General features: G+C 39.7%; 1 protein-coding gene across 1 annotated transcript in view; it reads left to right on the forward strand.

The window, feature by feature from the left end:
- Positions 1-24,425, forward strand: part of col13a1 (collagen, type XIII, alpha 1) — a 66,852-nt gene that overhangs the window by 34,415 nt on the left and 8,012 nt on the right. The window contains exons 18-36 of the mRNA XM_049481168.1: positions 946-981; positions 7,275-7,319; positions 9,689-9,724; positions 9,815-9,859; positions 14,394-14,471; positions 14,611-14,637; positions 14,764-14,799; positions 14,912-14,962; positions 15,090-15,113; positions 15,206-15,250; positions 16,137-16,181; positions 17,442-17,576; positions 17,757-17,828; positions 17,968-18,012; positions 18,219-18,269; positions 19,776-19,802; positions 19,909-19,995; positions 23,083-23,118; positions 24,137-24,190. Of these exons, the coding sequence (XP_049337125.1) occupies positions 946-981; positions 7,275-7,319; positions 9,689-9,724; positions 9,815-9,859; positions 14,394-14,471; positions 14,611-14,637; positions 14,764-14,799; positions 14,912-14,962; positions 15,090-15,113; positions 15,206-15,250; positions 16,137-16,181; positions 17,442-17,576; positions 17,757-17,828; positions 17,968-18,012; positions 18,219-18,269; positions 19,776-19,802; positions 19,909-19,995; positions 23,083-23,118; positions 24,137-24,190 (975 nt within the window). The remainder of the gene's footprint in view (positions 1-945; positions 982-7,274; positions 7,320-9,688; positions 9,725-9,814; positions 9,860-14,393; positions 14,472-14,610; positions 14,638-14,763; positions 14,800-14,911; positions 14,963-15,089; positions 15,114-15,205; positions 15,251-16,136; positions 16,182-17,441; positions 17,577-17,756; positions 17,829-17,967; positions 18,013-18,218; positions 18,270-19,775; positions 19,803-19,908; positions 19,996-23,082; positions 23,119-24,136; positions 24,191-24,425) is intronic.

A 24,425-nucleotide genomic window follows, 5' to 3' on the forward strand; every position in this document is an offset into this window, starting at 1 on the left:
ACATAATTTTATGTATTTTCAAAACATTATCATTTATTAAAAATTGAATGGGAGATTTGCTCAAAAACACAATAACAAATCAGAAAAATAATTAAGACAATTTTTTTATACAAAGTAATGAGAGAATAAGTGACAACTCTGAGTAGAGAAGAACATCAAATAAATCAGTTTTCTTTGAATACTAAAATTACTACTACTAGAGAATATATATTCGATTTATTTGATTTTGTATCTCTTATAGAGGTAACACAAAATAATGAAAATGTGGCTTAATTATTTAATATAAAACTCAAGCAGAATGTCTAAATCAGGAGGTAACAATAGTTAATTATTTGTGGGGTGGGTATAATGTATAAATAATATAAATATTTAGATACTATGTTGTATATTAATTATGCCTTAAATATACATCAAGCATTATTAATAGTGGGAAATTAATGCAATGAGTATTATTATTTAAAATCATTTTTTTTTTTTTTTTGGAAAATTAACAAAAGGTTTATTGGTCTAGGATGACCAAAAACATGATAAATATTCTAATAAAATATGCTACATAGTTATTATTATTACATAATTATTGCCACTAAATTGAGTTATTAAACTGAAAGGAAAAACTGTTGAGGTAAAATACAGTATTTTTTAGTACACTTACACTTACATTTACACGCGCACACACACACACCCCTGCCTGCTCTGTCTCAGGCTCTCAGGACCACCCTGTGTGGACCTGATGCTTAGATCAAGAGTTAGCCTCCTCTTAGATGTTAGTGCTTCCTCCCTGACTTACAGCACATGGCTTCTTTCCAGAACGTGCCATTAGATGATGGTCACTCATGCCTTCAGAAGATAACATGTCCCTTTTGGTCCTGCTGTAAAATGTGTATGTGTCCCGTGTGTGTTCGTCCATCGCTGTGCTGACAATGTTTCTGCCTGGACGTTGTGTAGGGTGAAGAGGGGAGTGTGGGGCTTCCAGGAGAGAAGGTATCCTGTCTGAGGAACTTGTTTAATGTTACTCAGTGCAGCATGGTTTGAGTGTGGGCAATTTTTTGCTAATAGCGTGTATGAAGTCATAATTATTTACCTTTCTATTGATTATTATTATAATATAACTGTTTGTATTGGAGTGTAACGGTGATATCTTGGACAAATTACCACATTTCAACTATTTTTCTAACCCTAAATGAGTATATTACATAGCCAACACTTGCTTGTTGCTTAGCTTTGCACTGGAGCTAATAGGCTAATGCTAGCTGGAGCTAGCAATTAATAGCTAGATTTTTTTGTCCATTTTATAGATTACTTAACAGCATAATATGGGTTAGACACATCAGTGAATGATTATAGACATGTGAGCTTGCAGTTTATGCAGTGATAAGCAGCACTAGCTGCAAGATTTTGTTTATTGTTAGCTACATACTCTTATTGTTCCACTGCAATCTTGCTAACACTGTAAATTTCTAAATATCCCTTGCCTGCTCAGTTACAGAGCTGTGAAATTAGATTTTTTAGCATTACCGTGATTTAAAAAAATTGTTCAAAGTTGGTCTAACACTTTCTTAGATAACCATAAACAACCATACTCATTGTACATGTGCTGGAAGTACAGATTGAATGTGGCTGAATACTTGAAGTAAACACACATACTGTATTTTTCGCACTATAAGGGGCACTGGATTATAAGGCACACTATCAATAAACATCTATTTTCTGGATTATAAGGCGCATTTTAAGAGACAATATAAGAACCATCTAATTCCGCAGGTCTCGCCACTGGGTGCTGGTGGGGTGTAGCTAACTAAGTTAAGTAAAGCTAAGCTAAGTAAACAAAACTGTAATAAATAACAAAAAAATATATATATATTTTTAAGTCAAATAGCAATGATATAAATCTACACAGATTTCTCTCCTGAAAACTGAATAAAGTGCTTCCTTTTATTTACAGTAAAACTGCAGCACTAAGCCAGGGTGAGTTTAGCTAGTGGTTCATCCCACGTAGCTTGTTTTAACATGGTAAACGTGCAGACTACATGCCTATAATACTCACCTCTGAACAGCAAAAGAACTAGCACGGTTAGCGACAAATGCTAATGCTGCTCCAGGAGTGCTAGCCAAAGTTAGCAGCAGGCTATAGTCTGATATATTTCCCCTCTAAACGGTGAAAGAGCTAGCACAGTTAGCGACTAATGCTAATGCTGCTCCAGCAGTGCTGGCCAGGGTTAGCAGCAGGCTACAGGCTGATTATACTCACCTCTAAACAAGAAAATAGCGGTTAGCAGCTAATGCTAATTCCATTTCCAGCAGCTAATGCTAGTGCTAACCCCATCTGAGTTGTACACTACTCATGGGACCTAGATGGAACCCAGGTTAGATTAAAGTGGACTGTAACTATAGGGCTTATTTGAAAAGCTCACTTTGATTCCAATTAAAACACACGTACAAATCTTAACTGTCTCTATTGACTGCAAAAAGAATGCTATAGCTATAGCTACAGTATGTGACCTGACACAGACAGCTGCATGCAAACAGTCAGTCGTGAAGATGCTCTGCCAAAGGCTGTTTTATGGAAGAGGAAGCTGCTATGTTCATTGCTGAGAGGAGAGGCTGACTGGGAGTGACTGCTCCTCTTGCTATCTGTTCTCCTCATGTTGATCCTCTGGAGCCTCCTGTTTTTCTGCACCTTGATGACCCGTACCCACTTTATTTTCCCACCTGTTCTCCCCGCTGCCAAGTCCGCTGCCGTGCTGTAGCTAGCTAGGCCCGTTACCGTGACTATGGCTCGTGCAGGTTGCTCAGCACGTGGCAGTAGCGTGTGTGTTTTGTGTGTCTGTTTTCCTCATTAAACTCAGCAAGACCGTCTGCGGAGAGGGAAAAGCGCCTCGGCTAAAGCTGCATAATATAGACACGCTGTCAGCACTGCAGTCGTTAGACTGGCGAGACTCAGAGGAAGTTCAGGAGATAGAGAGGAGACGACTACAGCTTCAGTGGCTGACAGAAGCTCAGTCTGAGTCTCAGATCTCTGTTTAATCAGACTGTTGATGTCTGACTATTTCCCCTGAGGGATAAGAAGAGAGAGAGAGAGAGACAGAGAGAGAGACAGAGAGAGAGAGTATACTCGCCTGTACTGACAAAAACAGTACCACACTGTCACTGGTGTGGTGCTCCTCTCATCACTAAGGTGAAAGAAATGAATGAATCAGTAAGGCGAGGCCATAGTTCCTTTGACTATACTCTGTTTAGAATGAGAAAGAGAGTGAATGACCACCAATAGGCAGTGGTTCTCTGTTTAAACCTGCCCAATCCAACCTAAAAGGTCAACCAGCAAGCCTGTTTGCAGCTCTCTGTGAGCTTCTAATACAACCACCCCTCCATGTTTTAGTACTTTTAATACTAATCATAAAAAACATATATCTCATTGCACTAGTTTTTTAATTAACTTTAATGTGAACAATAGGACCTCAAGAAACACGTTGTTCCACTGTTTGTACCTACATCTATAAATTCACATTTGGATACTTATTTTATTACACACATCTCAAGTCAGGAAGCACTACCAATTAAAGACTTTTGAACCAAAAAGAAAAAATAGGAAACTATGATTTTAAGAGTGGATGGAATAACAACTTGGAAATAATGTGGAATAATTTGGAATTTCCCAATAACCCTTCTAATAACTCTGCTTTAACAGATAAGATAAAAACACAGGCATTTATTTTTCCAGCAAACAGTACCAGTCGTAAGTTTGGCCACATCCTAAATTCAGTGGTTTTATTATTTTAAAATGTTCTGCAGTGTAGATTAAATGACTAAGGTCAAACTATCCAAACTATAAAGAACAACATATGGAATGATTTAGTTACAAAAAGTATATAAAAAAAGTATAGTTTGCATATATAAGTATACAAACCAGCATGTTTTATGTTTTAGATTCTTCAAAGTAGGCACCTCTTGCTCAGATGGCAGCTTTGCACATCTTGTCATTTTCTCCTCCACTAAGTAAAGAAAAAAAAATACTCTAAAAAAGAAGGTCAGTCAATCTGAACAAGTTTAAGAACTTTGAAAGGAAGACCAAGACTTCCCTCTGTTGTACAAGATAAAGTTAAGTTTAAGATTAAGTTGAATTCGCTCTTTAGAAACTGTTTCAACATGCTTAGCCAGCTATCAAAATGACATTTTTTAGAACATTCGCCAAACATGGTTGTGGGGCAGTTGCCTGAACGTTCCTTCAACAAATTTGTACAGTTTTTAGAATGTTTTACAGGACATTTTCCCAGAATTTTGCCTATTACATAGCACCATTATATTAATAGACTTGATTCCAAAAATAGATCGACTGAAGAACAAATGTTAGCATCTGTTTTATTTATATGAAAATGACGTTGATGCTTGAATGAAGTAAATTCAGTGCGTCAGGTGCTGAGATTCAAGCTGAGAGATCAAGCTGTTTTCACCCTCCCACAGTTCCTCATCCATATCATCTCAGTCCACTCACTGATAGACTGATAAATCATCTGCAGCCTGTATCAATCTACACACAGTAAGCCCAGCGAGCTGTCCGCAGTGTGTCAGGTGATCCTGTGCTAAAATAGAAGCTCACAGAGGATGAAGAGATGATGATGACGAATAGCAAAGATGACAAGTATAGTATGACTTGACTGGAAAAGAAGCGGATCAAAGAGACTTCCGCTTCCCGCCGAATGCTTTGGGGATGCAGAGTCTCTCTCCCTCTCTCTGGGTGATTAAAGATTTCACTCATCACCATACCCCTCTGTTTTCCCCACCACCACACGGCCACACTCTTTCATCTTCCAGGAACTGTGCACACAAAGCCCTCTCCCCAAGTCAGTTCTGGCTCCTTTTCATCTGCTGTAGTCATTGCTGACCCATACAGGATTAACAGCCCTAAACTGGCTTCTACTGGTTTGACTGATCAGTTTAGACAACTTTTCACTGGTATACAGCTCTGGAAAAAATTAAAAGACCACTTCAGTTTCTGAATCAGTTTCTCTGATTTTGCTATTTATGGGTAAATGTTTGAGTAAAATGAACATTGTTGTTTTATTCTATAAACTACGGACAACTCGCAAATTCCAAATAAAAGTTCATATTCATGAAGTTTTAAATTAATCAAGTGTTCAGAAATCAATATTTGGTGGAATAGCTCTGGATTTTAATCACAGTTTTCATGCATCTTGGCATGTTCTCCACCAGTCTTACACACTGCTTTTGGATAACTTTATGCCACTCCTGGTGCAAAATTTAAGCAGTTTAGTTTGGTTTGATGGCTTGTGAACAGCCATCTTCCTCTTGATTATATTCCAGAGGTTTTCAATTTGGTTAAATCAAAGAAACTCATCATTTTTAAGTGGTCTCTTATTGTATTTTGTATTGGATACTACGTTTTCTATGTAACAATTCCATCATATATCAGTAAATTCCTCACAGGGCCAAAAAATACAGATCATGTCAAACTTTACTATAAAAACTTCTGGCAACTTAAATTATTTGTCTGAATAAATGAAAATACCTAATCATTTATAGTAAACTAATATGAATAAATTTAGTAGTACAAACAAGTAGTAGTAAGGTGCTGTTTGAAAATGGAGCATGGGTAAATACAAATGGCAAAAGTACAAAAAAATCAAAACAGTTTAGTATTTGCTAGTGTATTTTGTTAAGTTTTGGCCAACAGTAATTCATGTCAGTGCATCCCAAATTTTTACTGCTATCTTGTTCACACATGTCTGTTAAATAAAGTCTGGGCTGATTGCCCAATTCCACTGAAATGAGCACAGTTGGGCTTTTTCATCACTTTAATCTGACCGCAGATTAATTGCCAAAGTTTAACCATGTGACAATGTTGAATACAGTTTTACTGCCACTGTTATTTTTTACAGTAACAATTCCCTAAATCTCAACACAGAGCAGCAGTCTGTCACAGTAATGGTGCATCTGAATTCTGGCACCAGATCCAGAAGGCAACATATTGAAGAGGTTACTTTATTTCAGTAATTCGGATCAAATTGTAAAATTTATATATTATATAGATGTATTACACAGAGAGTGATCTATTTTAAGCATTTATTCCTTTTATTGTTGATGATTCTGGTTTACAGCCAATGAAAACCCAAAAATAAGTGTCTGCAAAAATTAGAATATTATATAAGACCAACTGGTACTTTTGGCAGTGTGGGCAGTGATGGTTTGGAGAGACATGTCATCTGCTGGTGTTGATCCACTGTGTTATATTTTAAGTCTAAAGTCAGTGCAGTGTTTTCCTAGAAAATCTTACAGCACTTCATGATTCCCTCTGCTGACAACTTTTATGAAGATGCAGATTTCATTTTCCAGCAGTACTTGGCACACTGCCCACACTGCCAAATGTACCAATTGGCCTTATATAATATAAAACATTTCTGAGACACTGATTTTTGGGTTTTGATTGGCTGTAAGCCATAATCATCAACAATAAAAAAGGCTTAAAATAGATCACTCTGTGTGCAATACATCTATATAATATATGAGTTTCACATTTTCAACTTTTAAATTATATTCTAATTTTGTGAGATGCACTAGTATGAATTTTCATAGACCATGAAATATGAAGATATTTTTACTGACGGTTCATAAATTTACAGACGATTGGTGACCCTGTCCCCACAGACTGTCCATGACAGGTTGGTGGTTATGGTGTCAGCTGAGCATGCAGCAGCCCTAACTCCAGACCAAAGCCCTTCAGAAGTGCCTGGGATCATTAGCACACGCTCATGCCACACACACAAACACACACACACACACACACACATAGCGTGTCTCCATATCGCCTGACAATGCGTGACCCTTCCAAGGATTCTGCCCACAGCACCTGTTAGAGTCTCACATAATCAGCGAGTGTGTGGAGAGAGAGAGAGCGGCGTGTGGTCAGAGAGGAGAGGAGTGTGCCAAAGCCGGGCTCTGCCACCTGCCTCCTGCTCAGACCCGCTGGAGTCTGCATTCCAGCCCTGTCCTCTCAGACTCCACCCGGGGTGCCCGTTGTCTGCCTGGCACTGCTGCTTTCTTTGGAGGCCTTTAGAATTCCTGGGCTGTTTGCTGAATTGCTAATATTGTGGTTGAGCATGACTTAATAACAGAAGTGAGCTGGCATTTAAACTGCGTGTTCGGCATGACTACATCTACAGGCCCGTCCAATATTTCATTCATGGTTTGGATGAGCTTTTGACTTAATCTCATGTTCTCTCAAGCACTGAAAATATGTAAAACCTATGCTGGTTTTTCAGGGTGAGCTAGGGATGCCTGGAATTCCTGGGAAACATGGATTGAAGGTAGTTTGCCTGGGATTTGCTTTTGCACCACTACTATGGCTTTATTTAAACAGCAATCTCAGTCCATACTGCATGTTACAACAAAACCAAATCCAATATGTGTGTGTTCATATTATAGTGCATATCTGATTGATTGCAAGACAATAATGCAGGTGTGTACACTAACATGGGCACAAGCAGGATTTTTCAATTTGCTGCACATTTTTGTATTAAGAAAACATTGGCAGATAAAAAGTGGCAAACAGTGGCAGCTACTGCACAATAAAAGCTATGCACCATGTATGATAAAATAGTCTTCATCCTTGATTAAGATTAACATTACATTATTATAAGCTAAACTCAGTATTTACATCTTTAATTTTATTACAAATTTATCATAAATAAAGGATTCATAGTAAGTATTTCGTTTTGCTGAAACCGAAAATTTAAATACTATTATAATATTAAGGCACACTATCAATGAACGTCTATTTTTTGGTCTATAGGCCAAAAATACTCCCCTCTGAACTGAAAAAATAGTGAGCATGGTTAGCGGACAATGCTAACGCTACTCTGGCAGTGCTAGCCAGGGTTAGGAGCAGGCTACAGGCAGATAAAACTCCCTCTGAACGATTGAAACAGCAACCGCGGTTAGCAGGTAATGCTACTCCAGTGTTGCTAGCCATGGTTAGGAGCAGACTACAGGCCGATAATACTCCCCTGAACGGGAAAATAACGGTTAGCGCCTAATGCTAATGCTACTCCAGTTTTAGTGCTGGAAAACTAAACTGAAACTCCTGTATAATGTTGTTATTCAGCGGAATGGCATTAGTGCTCCTTACAACCTAACTGGTAAAATTCACACATAAGATGTTCCAGATTATAAGGCACACCGCCGAATTTTGAGAAAATAAAAGTGTGAAAAATACTAACTAGGTGACTAGGTGGAAAAAAAAAATAAACAATGAAAATTCATTTATATTTAAACTTATATAAACATAATTGACTTTACTTGGAAAATTACTGTATTTTACTATGAGTTTATCCTATAGAGCACCCCATTTTCAGTCTTGTGTGGGTGGCATAAAAGGTTCTTCATAACAGCACCCTTATCTACTGGAAGGGCAGAAAGACACCATTAAATGGGCATTCATTAAGACATACTATCAAATTATTGATGACCTAGTGGGCATATCATTATAATTTATTGCAAGTAGTGGCACTCCAACTGGTACTTGATCAGTTTTAGCCAGTTGCCTCCCCCCAATTGCTCAAATAACAAAAAAGATGCAGATCTTTCAGACCTCAAATAATGCAAAGAAAACTTTTCTTATATTTATAAAGTTGTAAGAGTTCAGAAATCAATATTTGGTGGAATAAACCCTGTTTTTTAATTACAATTTTTATGCATCTTGGCATGTTCTCCTCCACCAGTCTTACACGCTGCTTTTGGATAACTTTATGCCTTTACTCCTGGTGCAAACATTCAAGCATTTCAACTTGGTTTGATGGCTTGTGATCATCCATCTTCCTCTTGATTATATTCCAGAGGTTTTCAATGTGGCTTATACGAGTGCCATGGGTGATCAAACGCATTCTCCACTTGTATGCATGCTGATGAAGAGCTGACCTGTTGTTAGGACAGATTGTTCATTTGTACTTTTTTATCCCTACACTCACTCTGCATGAAACCTAAGATATTACTGTATACAGGGTCTCACTGTTCCCACAACAAGCAAAAATCTGACTACAGCAATTACACAGCATTTCCTTTAAAAGCACGGTCTTCTCCTGCTCCCCCTCTCTATTTGTAGCTCGGTAGTCTTGAGCAGCGAGAGAGCATGTGAAGAGCCTAACTGTGTGTAATTCAACTCCAGCTGTATCTGCAGATCACTCGCTTGATGTTTGCTCATTAGGCCGAGCTCAGCCAGACATGAAACAAATGACTATCATGTGTTCTTCTCTATGAATAACATGGTGATAGTGCGCGGGCCGCTGCGCCGCTGCCAGTGATCAGCTATTTGCGTGCTTGCAACATGCGAAGCTTGACAAGCCGATCCAAATATTGATATCAAAGCATGTTGTTTAATCACTGCAATAGAAAAGATGGCGTCTGAGGGACGCAGAAGGTTTACAGTTAACGTCAGAGTTTGTTTGTTTCGACCCGTGCCGTTTGTATTGATACTGCATGTATGAAAAAAAAAAGTCATGATTACAAAAAATGATCTTCAGCTCTGTTGATGAGATGAGGCACAGCCTGCTGCCTGGGGAATTGTGTTCGTTGAGTTTTAGAGTTCAAGAGTTTGCTTATAGTTTTTGTTCTCCTCTTTTTCTTGCTACATCCTTTCTTCTTGTTTCCTGTCCTTCACCCTGCTGGTCACATGCTTCAGGGAGAGGCTGGTTATCCAGGTACTCCTGGGAGAAAGGTAAAGGCCTGGAAAATGTAGAAAAACTTAGGCTTAACTGGATGGAAAACTAAGATAAATAAAATAATGGTGCTTTCTGTTGTTGCAAAGGGTCAAGCAGGTCTTTCTGGTATTCCCGGGAAGCGAGGATTTAAGGTATTTGAGGCCTGAAGTGGGCATGAAAGTAGCATGAAGTTCTCGCTGGATTGTTTTCATGCTGTGTGCTACATGCTGTGTGTCACTTACTGAGAAAAAGTATTTCATATTAATTCTTATTTTTACTTATTTGCTCATTACTTTCATGGGTTTATGTCATTCCCACATGTCTGTGCATGACAGTGTGGTACAATGGCCTGATTTTGTGCAGTGAATACCTTTGTTTTCTTTGATTTTTTTTATAACATCTTCCATTGTGTTAGTTGTATGTAGCTATTACACTTAAGTTAAGTTCTTTGTTTTTAGATTGATGTTTATGAATGCTAATTCTGTACAGTGCACTGACTTAACAAAAATCATTTTAGTGTGTTCAGTGTGTTACCAAGGACATTAACAAAGCAATAATATTGTGGCGTGGAAGAGGAAGGAAGACCCCTGAGACTCATGCTGAATGCTCAACAGCTCCTTTATTGAACCAGCTTGCCACTCACTTACAGTCTTTAACAAGACTAGGAGAGCTAAAACCATCCACCCACAGAGCTCAAACAGCCCAAAGGCCACCAACCCAGCTGTGTGTCTCCCAGATGGCAGATCCAGAGTGGTGCCCACCCTCTCTGCATAACCCCTCCCAAGGGAGATGCCCCACCCCTGTCATCCTCGCACACAGGAGAACAGAAACATGCCTGCAGGCAGCCACACACACAACCCAGAGCCGCCACATAGCCCCCCTCCCAAGGGTCAGCCGTCCCGGCGACCCCACCAACCCAACACAAACCCCGTGTACAACAAAACATTTTTTTTTATTTATTTTTTTTTTACAATCAGTCGCAATCAGTACACTTTGCCGGATTGAGCTTCAGGTTAGCCGCCTGAATCGCGCCGAGCACCATTTCAAGGTGAGACAGTGCGGAGTCGAAGTCGGTTCCGTGCGCCAAGACATCATCCAAATAAACGATGCAGCACGACTTCGGAACCCCGCATAAAACACGCTCCATAAGACGCTCAAAAGTAGCCGGTGAGTTACACAATCCGAACGGAAGCACCGTGAAATGCCATAGGGCTGAGCCGAGCGAGAAAGCGGTTTTCTCCCTATCCCCCGCCGCGAGGGGCACCTGCCAATATCCGCTCCTCAGGTCTAATGAGCTGAACCAGGCTGAGCCAGACAGCTGGTCCAGCGTATCGTCGATCCTGGGGAGCGGGTAGGAGTCAAGTTTCTTGACAGCGTTAAGTCGCCGATAATCCACGCAAAAGCGCCAATTTCCATCCTTCTTTTTCGCAAGGACCACCGGGGCCGACCACGGGCTGCTCGAAGGCTCAATAATGCCCGTACTCGCCATCTCGCGGACTAACTGCTCCGCCGCTACGCGCTTTGCTAACGCCAGACGGTGCGGCCTCAGCCTGATGGGCTGGGCGTCACCCGTGTTTATCGAATGAACTGCAAGGCTAGTTTTAGTACACTCGTGCTCAGACACAGCGAAACTCGTGCGAAAACGGCCGATCAGTTCGCGCAAACGGAGTTGTTGGGGACCAGATAAACCCACACAACTGCGCTCCAGCATCTGATCTGAGCATCGGATCTACACTCAACCCCGCATCCAGCGGATCCTCTACCGTATCACGCACCGAATCACACACATTCCCTCCCACCAGTTCACTTACCCCTAACTCGTCGCGTATCTCTACGGGGAGTCCAGTGACCAGCACCGAGCCCCGTGCACAGTCAATGATAGCTCCGACGCGTGAGAGCAGGTCCTTGCCCAGAATGCACGGGTCGTTGATGCGTCCTACCCAGAACTGTTGTTGAAAGGGCCCCTTGCCGACATCAATCGTCAACTCCGTTAATCCTAGGAGACCTATAGGATCCCCGGTGACTGAAGAGAGAGCGATGCGCTGGCTGTTGTCAGTCACAAACTCGGCCGCTACCTCCGTCGCTAGCTCGGGCCGTATCAGTGAGACTGACGAGCCCGTGTCCACCAGCGCGTTCACCGTCACTCCATTCAATGTGCATTTCAGGAAATAGCCGCTGAGTCCGGCAGTTCCGGAATCAGATCCCGAGGGTAAGCATAGCGTTCCTGGGGCGACCGTAACCCTCACTGGGTGGTCCCGGCTCCATTTCCCGGCCGGCTGCGGTGCGCTCGCTTGTGGCCACGCCCCCCGCAGCGCCAGCACTCCAGTTGGGCATCAGACCGGCTCCGACCCCACCTCTGCGAATCACGGGCAACCGGCGACGCCCCCCACGGTCCAGGATGGCTTGAGAGGATGAGTTCGGACCGCTCCGCCACCTCCACCGCGGACTCCAGGGTTTGCGGGTCGGCCAGCCTCACGTGTTTGCGCAGCTTGCTCGGCTCGAGGGCGCGCAGAAAGTGATCCAACGCGAGCCTCCTCTGGGCAGCTCGCGGAAACGTTGGGTAAGCTTGGCGGGTTAGCAGGGCCATCTCCGATGCCAGCACGCCCAGTGTCTCTCCCTGCTGTCGTTGTCTGTCCACCACTAGCATTTTGGCGGCCGCCTCCGACGTTTGGCGGCTGAAACATGTTCTCAGCGCCCGCGTCAGTTCAGGCAGCTCGCAGCGGCACTCGGCGGGGAGCTCGATCAGTACCCTCAGCGCGTCGCCCCGCAGCACCAGGCAGAGGTTGGCTGCCGTCTCGGCGTCCGTCCAGCCCGCACCGCCCGCCACGATCTCAAGCTGAGCTTCGAAGGCTGTCCAGTCAGCGCTGCCGTCGTAGGGGGTAAGGCGGAGCTGGCGCCGTCAGGTCCGAGTCCACTCCGCTGGAGAGCCTTGCCTCTAGTCCGTTGGTCCGCTGTCTTCCTCCTCAGCCGTTTGATTTCCCCTGCCAGCAGCTCAATATCTTCCAGCAGGGTCACTTCTGACACCAAATGTGGCGTGGAAGAGGAAGGAAGACCCGTGAGACTCATGCTGAATGCTCAACAGCTCCTTTATTGAACCGGCTTGCCACTCACTTACAGTCTTGAACAAGACTAGGAGAGCTAAAACCATAACCCCACAGAGCTCAAACAGCCCAAAGGCCACCAACCCAGCTGTCTGTTTCCCAGATGGCAGATCCAGAGTGGTGCCCACCCTCTCTGCATAACCCCTCCCAAGGGAGATGCCCCACCCCTGTCATCCTGGCACACAGAAACAGAACAGAAAACATGCCTGCAGGCAGCCACACACACAACCCAGAGCCGCCACAATATAAACAAGCATAAATTGAACACCTCAATCACATTAGGTTGGGGTTTTTTCTTGTTTTTGTTTTTATTTTGTAAGTGAAAATATATCTGCACCCCCTCTACAGAAATAAAATGCATTTTGAAAGAGAAAGAAACTCATTTTGCACATTTACCAAAATATCTTAGAAAAAACAGGTTTTCAAATATGTCACAGTCTTTTATGCCATGTTTTACCTTTTCCCCTTTTTAGTTTGTAAGTGAAATATTTTAGCATATTTTATCATCCACAGAAAAAAGCTTAAATATGGCATTTTCTGCCATAGTAGGCTACGTTCACATTACAAGCTACATTGCTCAAATCCGATTTCAGAATAGACGGTTCACATTTACAAATGTAAGGGACCTGTATTTGTGTGTAATGTGAACGAATCTGTCTCTAAAGCGGCTCACATGCGCACATTAATACATGTATAAATGTCGCCTTCTTCACCAACAACAAAAAAACTCATATTTGAGAGACGACTCTTACCTTTATAAAGGTGAAATAGTTGTGTTAGCATATGCTCATATGTGGAGCATCTTTTGCTGGAGTGGAGAAAAACAGCAAACAGCTGGTGTGAAGTACATGCTCAGGTCGAGGAGGTGAAAAAGGCCAGGCGGTTTGCTTTTGCTGTTTTTACAGCTATAGCTGCAGAGCTGCTCAAACAGATGGGTACAAGCAAAAAGGAGCATGAATTCTGATTTGACCTTTCACATATATGTCGCATGTTTGTGGATCAGATATGTATCTGATTTAGGACCACATATAAAAGTGACTCTAATCTGATTGGGAAAAAATCGGATTTGGCGCATTCACACAGCCATGAAAAAATCAGATCTAAACCACATTGAGCACAAAATCATATTTGAGTCTCTTCAGCCTGGTAATGTGAACGTAGCCTTAGACTATTAATTATTCCACAACGTTTGTCTATGCCTTTTTTTTGTCTTTTTTTTTCTCCCAAAAATGTTGCATTAATCTCTGAAACTTCACAGAAGCTCCAATAGTTCCTAACTCAGCCAATCCCAAGTTGCTTTTCAGCCAAGTCCCATTGCTTTTCATGTAGTGACAAAATAGTAATCCTTAGGGTGTTATAAAAGTCATGAGCATAAATGTGTTAAGCAAATAAACAAATATTTGTGCAATAAAATGTCTAGACCTGTGTTTTCTGCAGAGGATTTGTTTACCTCTTTTCACTTTGAAGATGAATAACTAAAAACTGTGCATATTGCTGTATATTGCTTGTATATTGCAATTAATACAGGATGCTAGAACTGCTTTTGAGAAATGCTTTTTTGACACTGAGCTGGTTTACGTTGCAGGGTGAAAAGGGGGAGCCGAGCTCTTCAGGAGTTGCCATAAAAGGAGAACCGGGAACACCAGGATTTCCTGGACCCAAGGTAATGTAGAACCATGACTGAAGAATGGGTTCCACTATTACTACAATTACCATCACTCTCTCACTCATTACTACTTATGACCAGTTATTATGACCCATAATCATTGTGTTGACCAGCAGCATAATTGTTTTTTTAACAGGGTGACAAAGGTGATCAAGGCATTAAGGTTAGCAGCGCTTGTTTATCACTGCTATTGATTAATGTTGTGTTATACAAGAAGGTCTCATTCTCTTATTCCCTTTTATACAGATATGGTAACATGTAACATTCTTGCTTCTTCTTCTGTCTGCAGGGTGAAGCAGGACCTGAAGGCCCATCTGGACCAAGAGTGAGTTCAAACTCAATCCTTTTATTGAGTTGTATTTGTTTTATTTGTTCAGTATGTGATGTATTAATATACTGTGTGTATTATATATATTCTCTTTTTTTCTACTCATCAGGGTCCTCCAGGTCCGACAGGAGAACCAGGAAAAGCTTTAATCAATGAGAATGTAATTTACCGCTCCATCTTGCATCTTTAAACATTTATATTGTTCAGTTACATTATACAGTTATTTGCTTATTTAGATATAGAGACACCAAATAAAATGTTTGTTTTTTTTCATGATTATTTTTCAGGACATTCGTAATGTGCCTTTAATGGTAAGTAGTCAGTATACTAAAACAGTAATTCCACATATCTACATATTATATTAATTAAGCTAATACTTAAAATGATGATGATGTGACTCTAGGGCCCACCTGGTTTACCTGGCCCTCCTGGATTGCCTGGCACCAAGGTAAAGAATAAATATGTATATATTCATATATCTTTACAGTCAAAGAAGAATCATGTACCTTCATTTTTGAAGACTTGTAGTTATGTATATCATTTGAGGTACATAACATATATATAATAGTGGTCCTTAATATCATGTCAAACTTTCATGATGAACAAACCAATAGAAATGCCTGATATAACAGTACCTGTCAAAAAATGTTTTATATTTTAGCTCCGCTTGCTTAGATGAAAGCTTCAGTCACCTGGAATGGCTTTCAGTTAACAGCTGTGCCTTATAAAAATGTTAATAACTTGAATTGTTTGCCCTCTAAATGTGTTTGAGATCATCAGTTGTGAAGAGGTATAGTTGGTGGTATACAGTGAACAGCCCTATTTGAGTAATTTTCTAATCCATATTATGGTAAGAACTACTCAACTAAGAACAGAAAAAAAATATTTAAAAAAAAATAAAAAAAAAAATAAAGGTCAGTCAAAAAATTTCGAAAACTTAAAAAGTATCCTCAAGTGCAGTCGCAAAGACCATCAAAATCTTTATGATGAAACTGGCTCTCATCAGAACTGCACCAGAAAAGGAACAGCAAGAGTCACCTCTGTTGCACAGGATAAGTTCAATAAGTTGATCAGCAACCCAGATAAGAGCCCAACTAAAAGCTTCACAGAGTATTTTGGTTTGGTATTTTGGAAAATAAAACATTAAAATAATAAAAAAAATAAAAACTTTGAATGGTGAAGGTGTGTTTGACTGCTACTCTGTTTTAACAGTTACAGTATATATTATTATTATTATTGCAGTAGTCATGTATGTAACGGCAGATTCAGTGACATTCAGTGAGATTTTACATATTTTTTTCACATATATTCTAACTGTCTCTCTTTGTGCTTAGGGTGAAGTTGGGCTTCCTGGACCTCCTGGTCTTGATGGAGAAAAGGTACAAACTGAGCTTCCTTATTGTACTTTATAGACTGTAGTTCTGTTTTAGGTCTGTTGGTTCATGCGAGTGTGTGTCCAAGTGTTTTTTGGGCACCTCTGCTAAAGACTGCATTATCATATTTTTAGCACTATAAGGCTCACCAAATTATAAGGTGCACTATCGATTAGTGTCTATTTTCTGGTCTATTTTCATATATAAGGCGCACCGGATTATAAGGCGCATTTTTAAAGACACTATAAGGAACTTCTAATTAAGTAGGTCTCACCGCTGGGTGTTGATGAGTGGGTAGCTAACTAGGCAAAGCTAAGTAAATAAAATGTAGTAAAAAAATACTTTCTTTTAAAGTCAAACGAGCGCTGGGTGTTAATCTACACAGATTTCTCTCCTAAAAAACAGTTTTTTTGGTGAGTAAAGCACTTTTGTTTATTTACAGTAAGCTTAGATTTCCGAATTTCTGCAGCACTAAGGCTGGCGAATTAGCGTTAGCAGCTAACCGTACCAGCAGTGTTAGCGGGGGTTAGGAGCAGGCTACAGGCTGATAATACTCCCCTCTGCATGGGGAAATAGCGAGCACTTCAGCAGTGCTAGCCAAGGTTAGCAGCAGGCTACAGGCAGAAAATACTCCCCTCTGAACAGGGGAGTAGTGGTTAGCGGCTAATGCTAATGATACTTCAGCCCTGGTGCTGGAGAACTAAACTGAAACTCCTGAATAGCACTGTACTAAAGCGAAATGGCTTTTCTGCTCCTTACAACCTGACTGGTAAAATTCATACACAAGACGCACCGGATTAAAAGGCACACTGTTGATTTTTGGAAAAGAAATTAAAGGCTTTTAAGTGTGCCCTATAGTGCAAAAAATACAGCAGTATTCATGCTTAATGCTACTTCTAAAATCAACTGAACTTTATTGATTTGCCCATTGCTGACAAAAATATGCAAATGCACACACACAACTTGTCTAGTCCCTGTACAAAAATATTGGCTATAGAACATGACAAGGAATAGAAACAAAGGGGTATAAATCCCCCAACTTAGAGCTGTGATGCAGAGGAACAGTGTATTCTGGAATGATGTTGCTTCATCCAGTACTTCTAGACCACATTAATGCTCTTGTGACAGGATAAACTCTTTTTAAATCCGATTGATTGCATAATAAGCGACAAATGAGCAGGTGTTACAATACTTTTGTCCATATTGTGTCCATGTATTGTGGTTTTTCAAAGCAGACGACTAATATTAGTTTATTTATTGTTTCAGGGTCCTCGGGGAAAAACAGGAGAGCCAGGACCCATCGGCCCCGCAGGACCTGAGGGCCCACGAGGAGAAGGCGGAGTCATGGGCTTCCCTGGGCCTAAAGGAGACAAAGGAGACATGGGTCCCTCTGGATCAGCTGTACGTTTTTAAACATTGATTTACTACTTTTAAATACATTAAGTCTTGGTTTTGATGCTAGGGTTAAGAAATAGTGCTAGAAATATTGTTGTGTGGGCAGCATTGCGTTCATCAAAAAAAAGCAAATTAAGTTTATACAAAGTTTTATGAATTCAATCATTAATTTCTTGTATTCTGTAGGGTTTAGATGGCCCTACTGGCGAAAAAGGGGTTGCAGGGCCTCCTGGCCCCATTGGATTACCAGGCTCAATGGTACGCAATGGTGCCCCTCAAGATGACATTGTTGAGGCATCAGAGGACACCAGTGTGCAGTGTATTGTGATGCTCTTCCAATTATATCATGAAGACTATCAGTGAAATGGTTGAATATGTTTTTTACTTGGTTCTTCAGGGTCAGAAAGGTGAACCTGGAGAGAAAGGAGAGAAAGCAGACCTGGTAAATATTTAATTCACTATTTTATGTATTAGTAAATTAGTAAAAAAAAAAAGACGATAAGTAGTTCTGATTCAAAAAGAATATTCCTATTTAAACTGGCAAAATGTAGCAGTATGTTTATCATTTATAGTGAGAGTCAAAGATTGAGATATATTGATAAATATTGACTAATAACACTACTTTTCCTCTATTTTTTTTTTTTTTAGGTCTATGGACCTCCGGGACCTCCCGGCCCTGCAGGGCCAGTTGGGCCAATGGTAAGGATGTTATAACTTATTTGACTAATATTATTTTTTGAAAAACCAACCCAAACTGTAAACTAGACATCCAAAACACACTAGTCATTAGGGGTGTGTCATATTGTATTGTACGCAATAATATTGGCAACATTTTTTAATATTGTAACCGACATCATACACTGAGAATTACCCTGATTAACACATTAACTAATTATCTAATTATCACATCAGGGTACTACTATTTTGCTGTTTTTATTTTCCACTGTTCTCATTTTCCATTACGTATCTACTAGAGATTATTGCAGGACACCATTAGGAACCTCTACAACTCAATGCCAAGATTGTCTAGCATGTTGAGTTACACATGTTACAAATGCATTACACATTATGCATGTGTAGCTCAATAACTATCAGCAACTACACATATTTAATCATTTATTGTTTCTGGCAACCTTTTATCTTCCCTCTGAATGGCATTACAATCTGACACTTCCTTCTAAGTACGACTTTTTGTAACAATTCCTTGGTCAATAAATAAACAGTACTGTGCAAAAGTTTTAGGCACCTAAGCAAATTACACTAATCCATTTATCTCAGCATTATGACTGTTTGTAAAAAAAAAAAAAAACACCACATATGATTTAAACAGATGCAAATAAACATACAGTAAAACGTAACAAGAAATTCTCATTTTTAACTAAGTATATTATATCCTGTGAGCCAAGCTGAAGAACAAAGTTTAGTTGCAGATTTCTTCTGGATGCTCTCAGCCAGCATGTGTACATGTTCAGTTCCGTCAGCAGCTCACCTGATTTACCAAATTTACCAATTTACCAAACCAGGTGTTGATATGATGATGAGAACAGGAAAGAACTCTATTAAACTCAGATGAGAAGAGATAAGGAGATGTAAAATCACTGCTTTTTATAAAATTGCTGTTTGAATTTATTGTAATGTTAGTGTTTTACTGAGCTAATAAACACTTACTTCACAGATAAGAAGCTTTTTCCTTACCTAAAATTTTCACAGGTTCCTAAAACATTTGCACAATGCTGTATATGTATACATATCTAAATTGCATTAGTGGATAGTATTGCATAGTATTATTCTGTAAGTTCCCAATCCAATATAAAATATCAAAATGCATTCATATTAAATCACTGCAATCTGATCTTTCAGTTCAATAATGTAACAAAGCCCAAAAACACTTTAGCAATGCATCAGTGTAACCCAAGCCCGAGAAAGTGAGCTGCATACATGGAAAAGATCTTAAAACACCTGCTGAGCTCAGTTATGTGATGGTTTTGGCCTGCCTCTTTTCTGGCACCCCCAGTGTAGTGGGACTGTCATTAAGACAGATAGACTATCAGTGAGATTTATTCATGTCCCAATGCGAGAAGAATCTCTATAGTGCAGCTATAGAGAAGATTTACAGCATTCCTGAAGACTTATGATTGCATTTACATTTTTGATACCCCATAATTAAAGACATGACTCAAATACACATTCTCAATGACTTTTCAGGGACCTCCAGGATTGTCAGGGCCAAAGGTGAGGACATTTCTGTACTGCAGTATCAATCAATAGCACATTCAAGTACTTTCTTTGTGGTAATGAACCTCGTTGACTGAAGTAATCGTCTGCTTGTGTTTGTCAGGGGGATGCAGGAGTTGGTGTTAGAGGAGAGAAAGGGGCGTCTGGACAAAAAGGAGAAAAGGGAGACAGGGGCCATCTGGGACTCCCTGTAAGTACAAACTTCTAATATAACACTCAGATAACAGGTTAAGTAAATATTAATATAGTCATATACAACAATACAATGTTGTAGGTAGGCATATTGACTAATGACATGTTCCATAACATTCCAATATGTCATATATGCCAACTGAAATGAACTTGTCCTCTTATCTAAATGCTTTGAGGTAAAGTTGTGTCCATAAAAACACTTTGAGCTGACTAATGTACTACTGGGTTCTCTGCCATTTACACTGGGCATCACTGGCTAATGGCTTATTGGTTGCAGTGGTGTCAATTTGCATGAATCAGTGAGTGTCTCTGTGTTTCCTGTGCAATTGTAGTCAGCTTTTCAGGGGCAAACTGTTCAGCTATAACCGTTTACACTAACAAGTAACCAGACCAGGGTTCTACTTCTGGTCTTGGAGCTCCAATATTTAAACCAGGGTTCATACACATTTTAAACAATAAATTGGCATGATAATTTCATGAATTTTCCATGCCTTCAAAGCACATTTGATTTTTAAAACTTCAGTGCAGACATGGACACTAAATACTATAATTACAATTGATTATAGTAGGCCTAAAATAAATTAGATACAATTTTGACACGCAATCTTCAATAATGAGTGTCAGATCCTGAGAGCTCCATTGTGTATGGCTAAATTACTGAATTAACTCAGTGCTGATGAATTTGTTAGCTCAAAATACATTTTCTCCATCGATAAACTGAAACACAAATATTTGTAGACCAAACTTCCATGACTTTTCCAAAACTTTCACGATAATTTTAGTTTTCCAAATCTTGGCCTGGAAATTGCTATTTTTAATATTCCATAAGTTTTCCAGGTTTTTTATGACCGTACAAACACTGTTAAACACACCTACTGAAACAGAGAGACTGCTGGACATTGTCTAAGAATTTTAGATTTACAGCTTATAAGTATTAAATATAGGCCAGATAGTAAATTACACATTTATTTACATTTTAATTGACAACACAATTAAAGTATTTGACAGTTGGGAGTTTCCGTAACTAGCTAGTTAACAGATTTGCCTGTAAGGTGGATTAAATATTACATTTCTTGATGTTTTGTTTTTTAAAATAACTGTCCAACAATCTGGACAGTGTATTGTTTGTGGGTCATTGCTTGAATGGCTTACATCACTGTTGCCTTCAGGCATTACATTTTATTGTTTTACTACCTATGTAAGTACCTACACTTTACAAATATGTAAAAAAAAAAATGAATCTATTATATAAAATAGTAAGAGATATTTAGGTTATTTTAGATATTTAAGGTTTTGTTCATTTTAATGGATAAACACTTTTAATGTGTGAATGTTTAAACTGCCTTTATAGACTTTTTAGCAAAGGTTAAATAAAACATCACAGTCTTTCCTTTATATTGTATCTGTATACACTGACATACCAAGTCATGGGATAGCAATATGTGAATTGCTCATAAAGTGTTACATCAGATGGCCTGTAAATAACCCCACTTGTATAACTTGTGTGTAGTGTTAACATTTGAGTGAGGTTGAACATTGGCCATCATGCTCATGGCAAGGCGATTTGAATTATTGTTGGAGCGAGGCCTGACAGTGGATGCCAGTAAAATTAGTTAAAGTAGTTACAGTGTCATGTGTAAACCAGGAATATGTCATAGAAGGCATTTCTGCCCACAGTAGACAGAGCAGTGGGTGATAAAGATGGTAAACGGCAGCTTCTGGTTAGAACTGTCTGTGCAACAACACAATTGACTCTGGCAGAAATCACATCCACATTCAATGCAGGAGATCACACATGAATATTCCACAAGACAGGTCAATAATATAGTAGTTTCTGTCCCATGACATTTGGCATGAATGTATATGGGTATAATGCTAGGTCAAGAATATTGAACCACAGGGTAAAAAGTGTCTCATTTTGAAACAGTATTATTCAGTATTACTCTATTATGTTATTGTTATTTGCTTCAGTGTTGATCTAAAGGGTTCTTTTTTTCCTAACTTTTGGTGGGTTTTTTTGGTGTTCAAGTCATTGGTATATTTGTTTTAGTCACACCATCAATGGCACAGTAACTCCTTTTGCATGTAAAATTTTCACATCACAAAACTGGCAGCTTTGAGGTTAAAATAGGCTATGTATTTCATATGATTTCACATTAAAAATTGCTTTATTTATTTAATGGTGAATTAAATGAAACACTGCTTCTTGAGGCCAATTTATGCGTCTGTGTCCAATCTACGCTGCAGCCTATACATACAATATGTATGTCTTATCAGCCATTGCAGTGTAAAATTGAGTCTTAAAAAAGCTAATTTCCGAAAATATAGTAAGACGTATACATCTCTGGAAAAAATAAAGAGACCAATCAGTTTATCTGATTTTGCTATTTATAGTTTGTTAATTATATGTTTGAGTAAAATGAACATATCTCTCCAAATTGTCATTTAGAGCATTTATTTGCAGAACATGAGAAATGGCTGAAATAACAAAAAAAAGATGCAGAACTTTTAGACCTCAAATAATGCAAATAAAACAAGTTCATATTTATAAAGATTTAAGAGTTCAGAAATCAATATTTGGTGGAATAACCCTGGTTTTAAATCACAGTTTTCATGCACCTTGGCATGTTCTCCTCCACCAGTCTTACACACTGCTTTTGGATAACTTTGTGCCACTCCTGGTGCAAACATTTAAGCAGTTCAGCTTGGTTTGATGGCTTGTGATCATCCATCTTCCTCTTGATTATATTCCAGAGGTTTTTAAATGGGTAAAATCAAAGAAACTCATCATTTTTAAGTGGTCTCGTATTTTTTTTCCAGTATTAGCCAGTACTTGTACTGGAAAGGAAATTAAGATGTGCCATTGTGATGTTGTTCCATGTCTGGTTAAAAGGAGTTACTGTCTATTTCTCACATCATCATCATCATCATCATCTAGACTGTCACTACCCTTCCATCAAAACTAGTTTTGTTTTATATGTCACAAAAGTCACTGCTTCACTCACCCCCTCGTCTCCTCCCCACACTCCTCCCCCACCATCTCCATCTCTCCTCTCTGCTCTCTAACTGTTTACACACTGTCCAGGGGGCTCATGGTTTAGACGGCAAGCCTGGTCCAGTGGTGAGTGGCGCAAGACCCGTTCCCCTCACCCCTTCTCTCTTTTTTCTCTCTGTTCTCTACCTGTCTCTCTCCTTTCCCCATCTTCTCCTGCTGCCTCCATTGTCTGCCTGCCACTGCCTGTCTGTCTGTCTGCATTTGTGTCCGTACGTCTGCTTGGCTGTCCTCGTCTCTGCCTGTCTTTGTCTTTCTTGTGTTTCATGTTGTCCGCTGGTCAGGGCCTTTGTTTAGACTCTTCGTGAGGGCTGGACTTGCATGAGGATAATTTCACAATGACGTTGTACATAAGCCTGTTTAGCTGTGGCCTCCTAATGTTCCTAATGTCTCTAAAACAGGCTACTCAGTTTGTTTCTCAAGCTGTCAGCATGTAGCTAACTGATTGGGAGTTTGGGTAAATTCTGATAAACAAAACACACTGACAGTTCCAATTTAAAGATGAATAGTCTCCTCTGTGAACTTCCATGCCTTTCCAGCCCACCATACTCAGTCTTTAAACAAGCCTGGCCTCTGAAATAACCACGTCGCCATGAGAGCTGTATTCTTTTAAACAGAAAAGCTTTGACCTTGTGATGTCATACCAGGAGAGCATGCTGGGATGCGGCTGCATGTAGTATTGTTACAGAATGGCATATCCTGGATGAGAAGACTGCAAGAAAAGCAAAAAAAAAAATAATAAAAAAAAAAATAATTATAAAGTCTAACTGCTCCTCTGTTGAATCCTGTGCAAAGTCAAGGAATCACGGCTGAAGATGGACTCGTCATTATCTTCTCATGTGTCTGTTCATCACCCAGTAGATCAATAATCTTTACAATCTTGGTCGAATATTGGACATTAATGGATATTAGGTATCTGAATTAGTAGACCTTGTTTCTTTAGTTAACTCTAAAAACCTCTACAGCTCTAAAAAGCTTGTTGATCTACTGGGCCTTAACCCTTTCTCTCCCTTGATGACCCCGACACCCCGTGCCCTGGATTCTGTTTAAAGCAGACTAAATTTAACTGCTGTCTATATGTTTAAAGGGTCTAATAGGACCGGCTGGCATACCTGGACCAGCAGGACCAAAAGGAGAAATGGTAAGAACATCATTTTCTTGACCTCCATCAAAGTCATAATGTTAGAATGTAATTTCTGAACCAATATGTTCAACCACTCTGCATTACCAATATTACTGAAAGCAAAAAACATAACATCTTTCATTATCAGATACCTCAGAAAAGGTTGTTTGTTTCTGTGCACATAGTCCATCAATACATATCAACAAAAACATATAACCAAAGTCTGGCTCTTATAATGATGCAAATGTTTATC

Source organism: Astyanax mexicanus, chromosome 7, assembly GCF_023375975.1.
Source record: "Astyanax mexicanus isolate ESR-SI-001 chromosome 7, AstMex3_surface, whole genome shotgun sequence".
NCBI lineage: Eukaryota > Metazoa > Chordata > Actinopteri > Characiformes > Acestrorhamphidae > Astyanax > Astyanax mexicanus.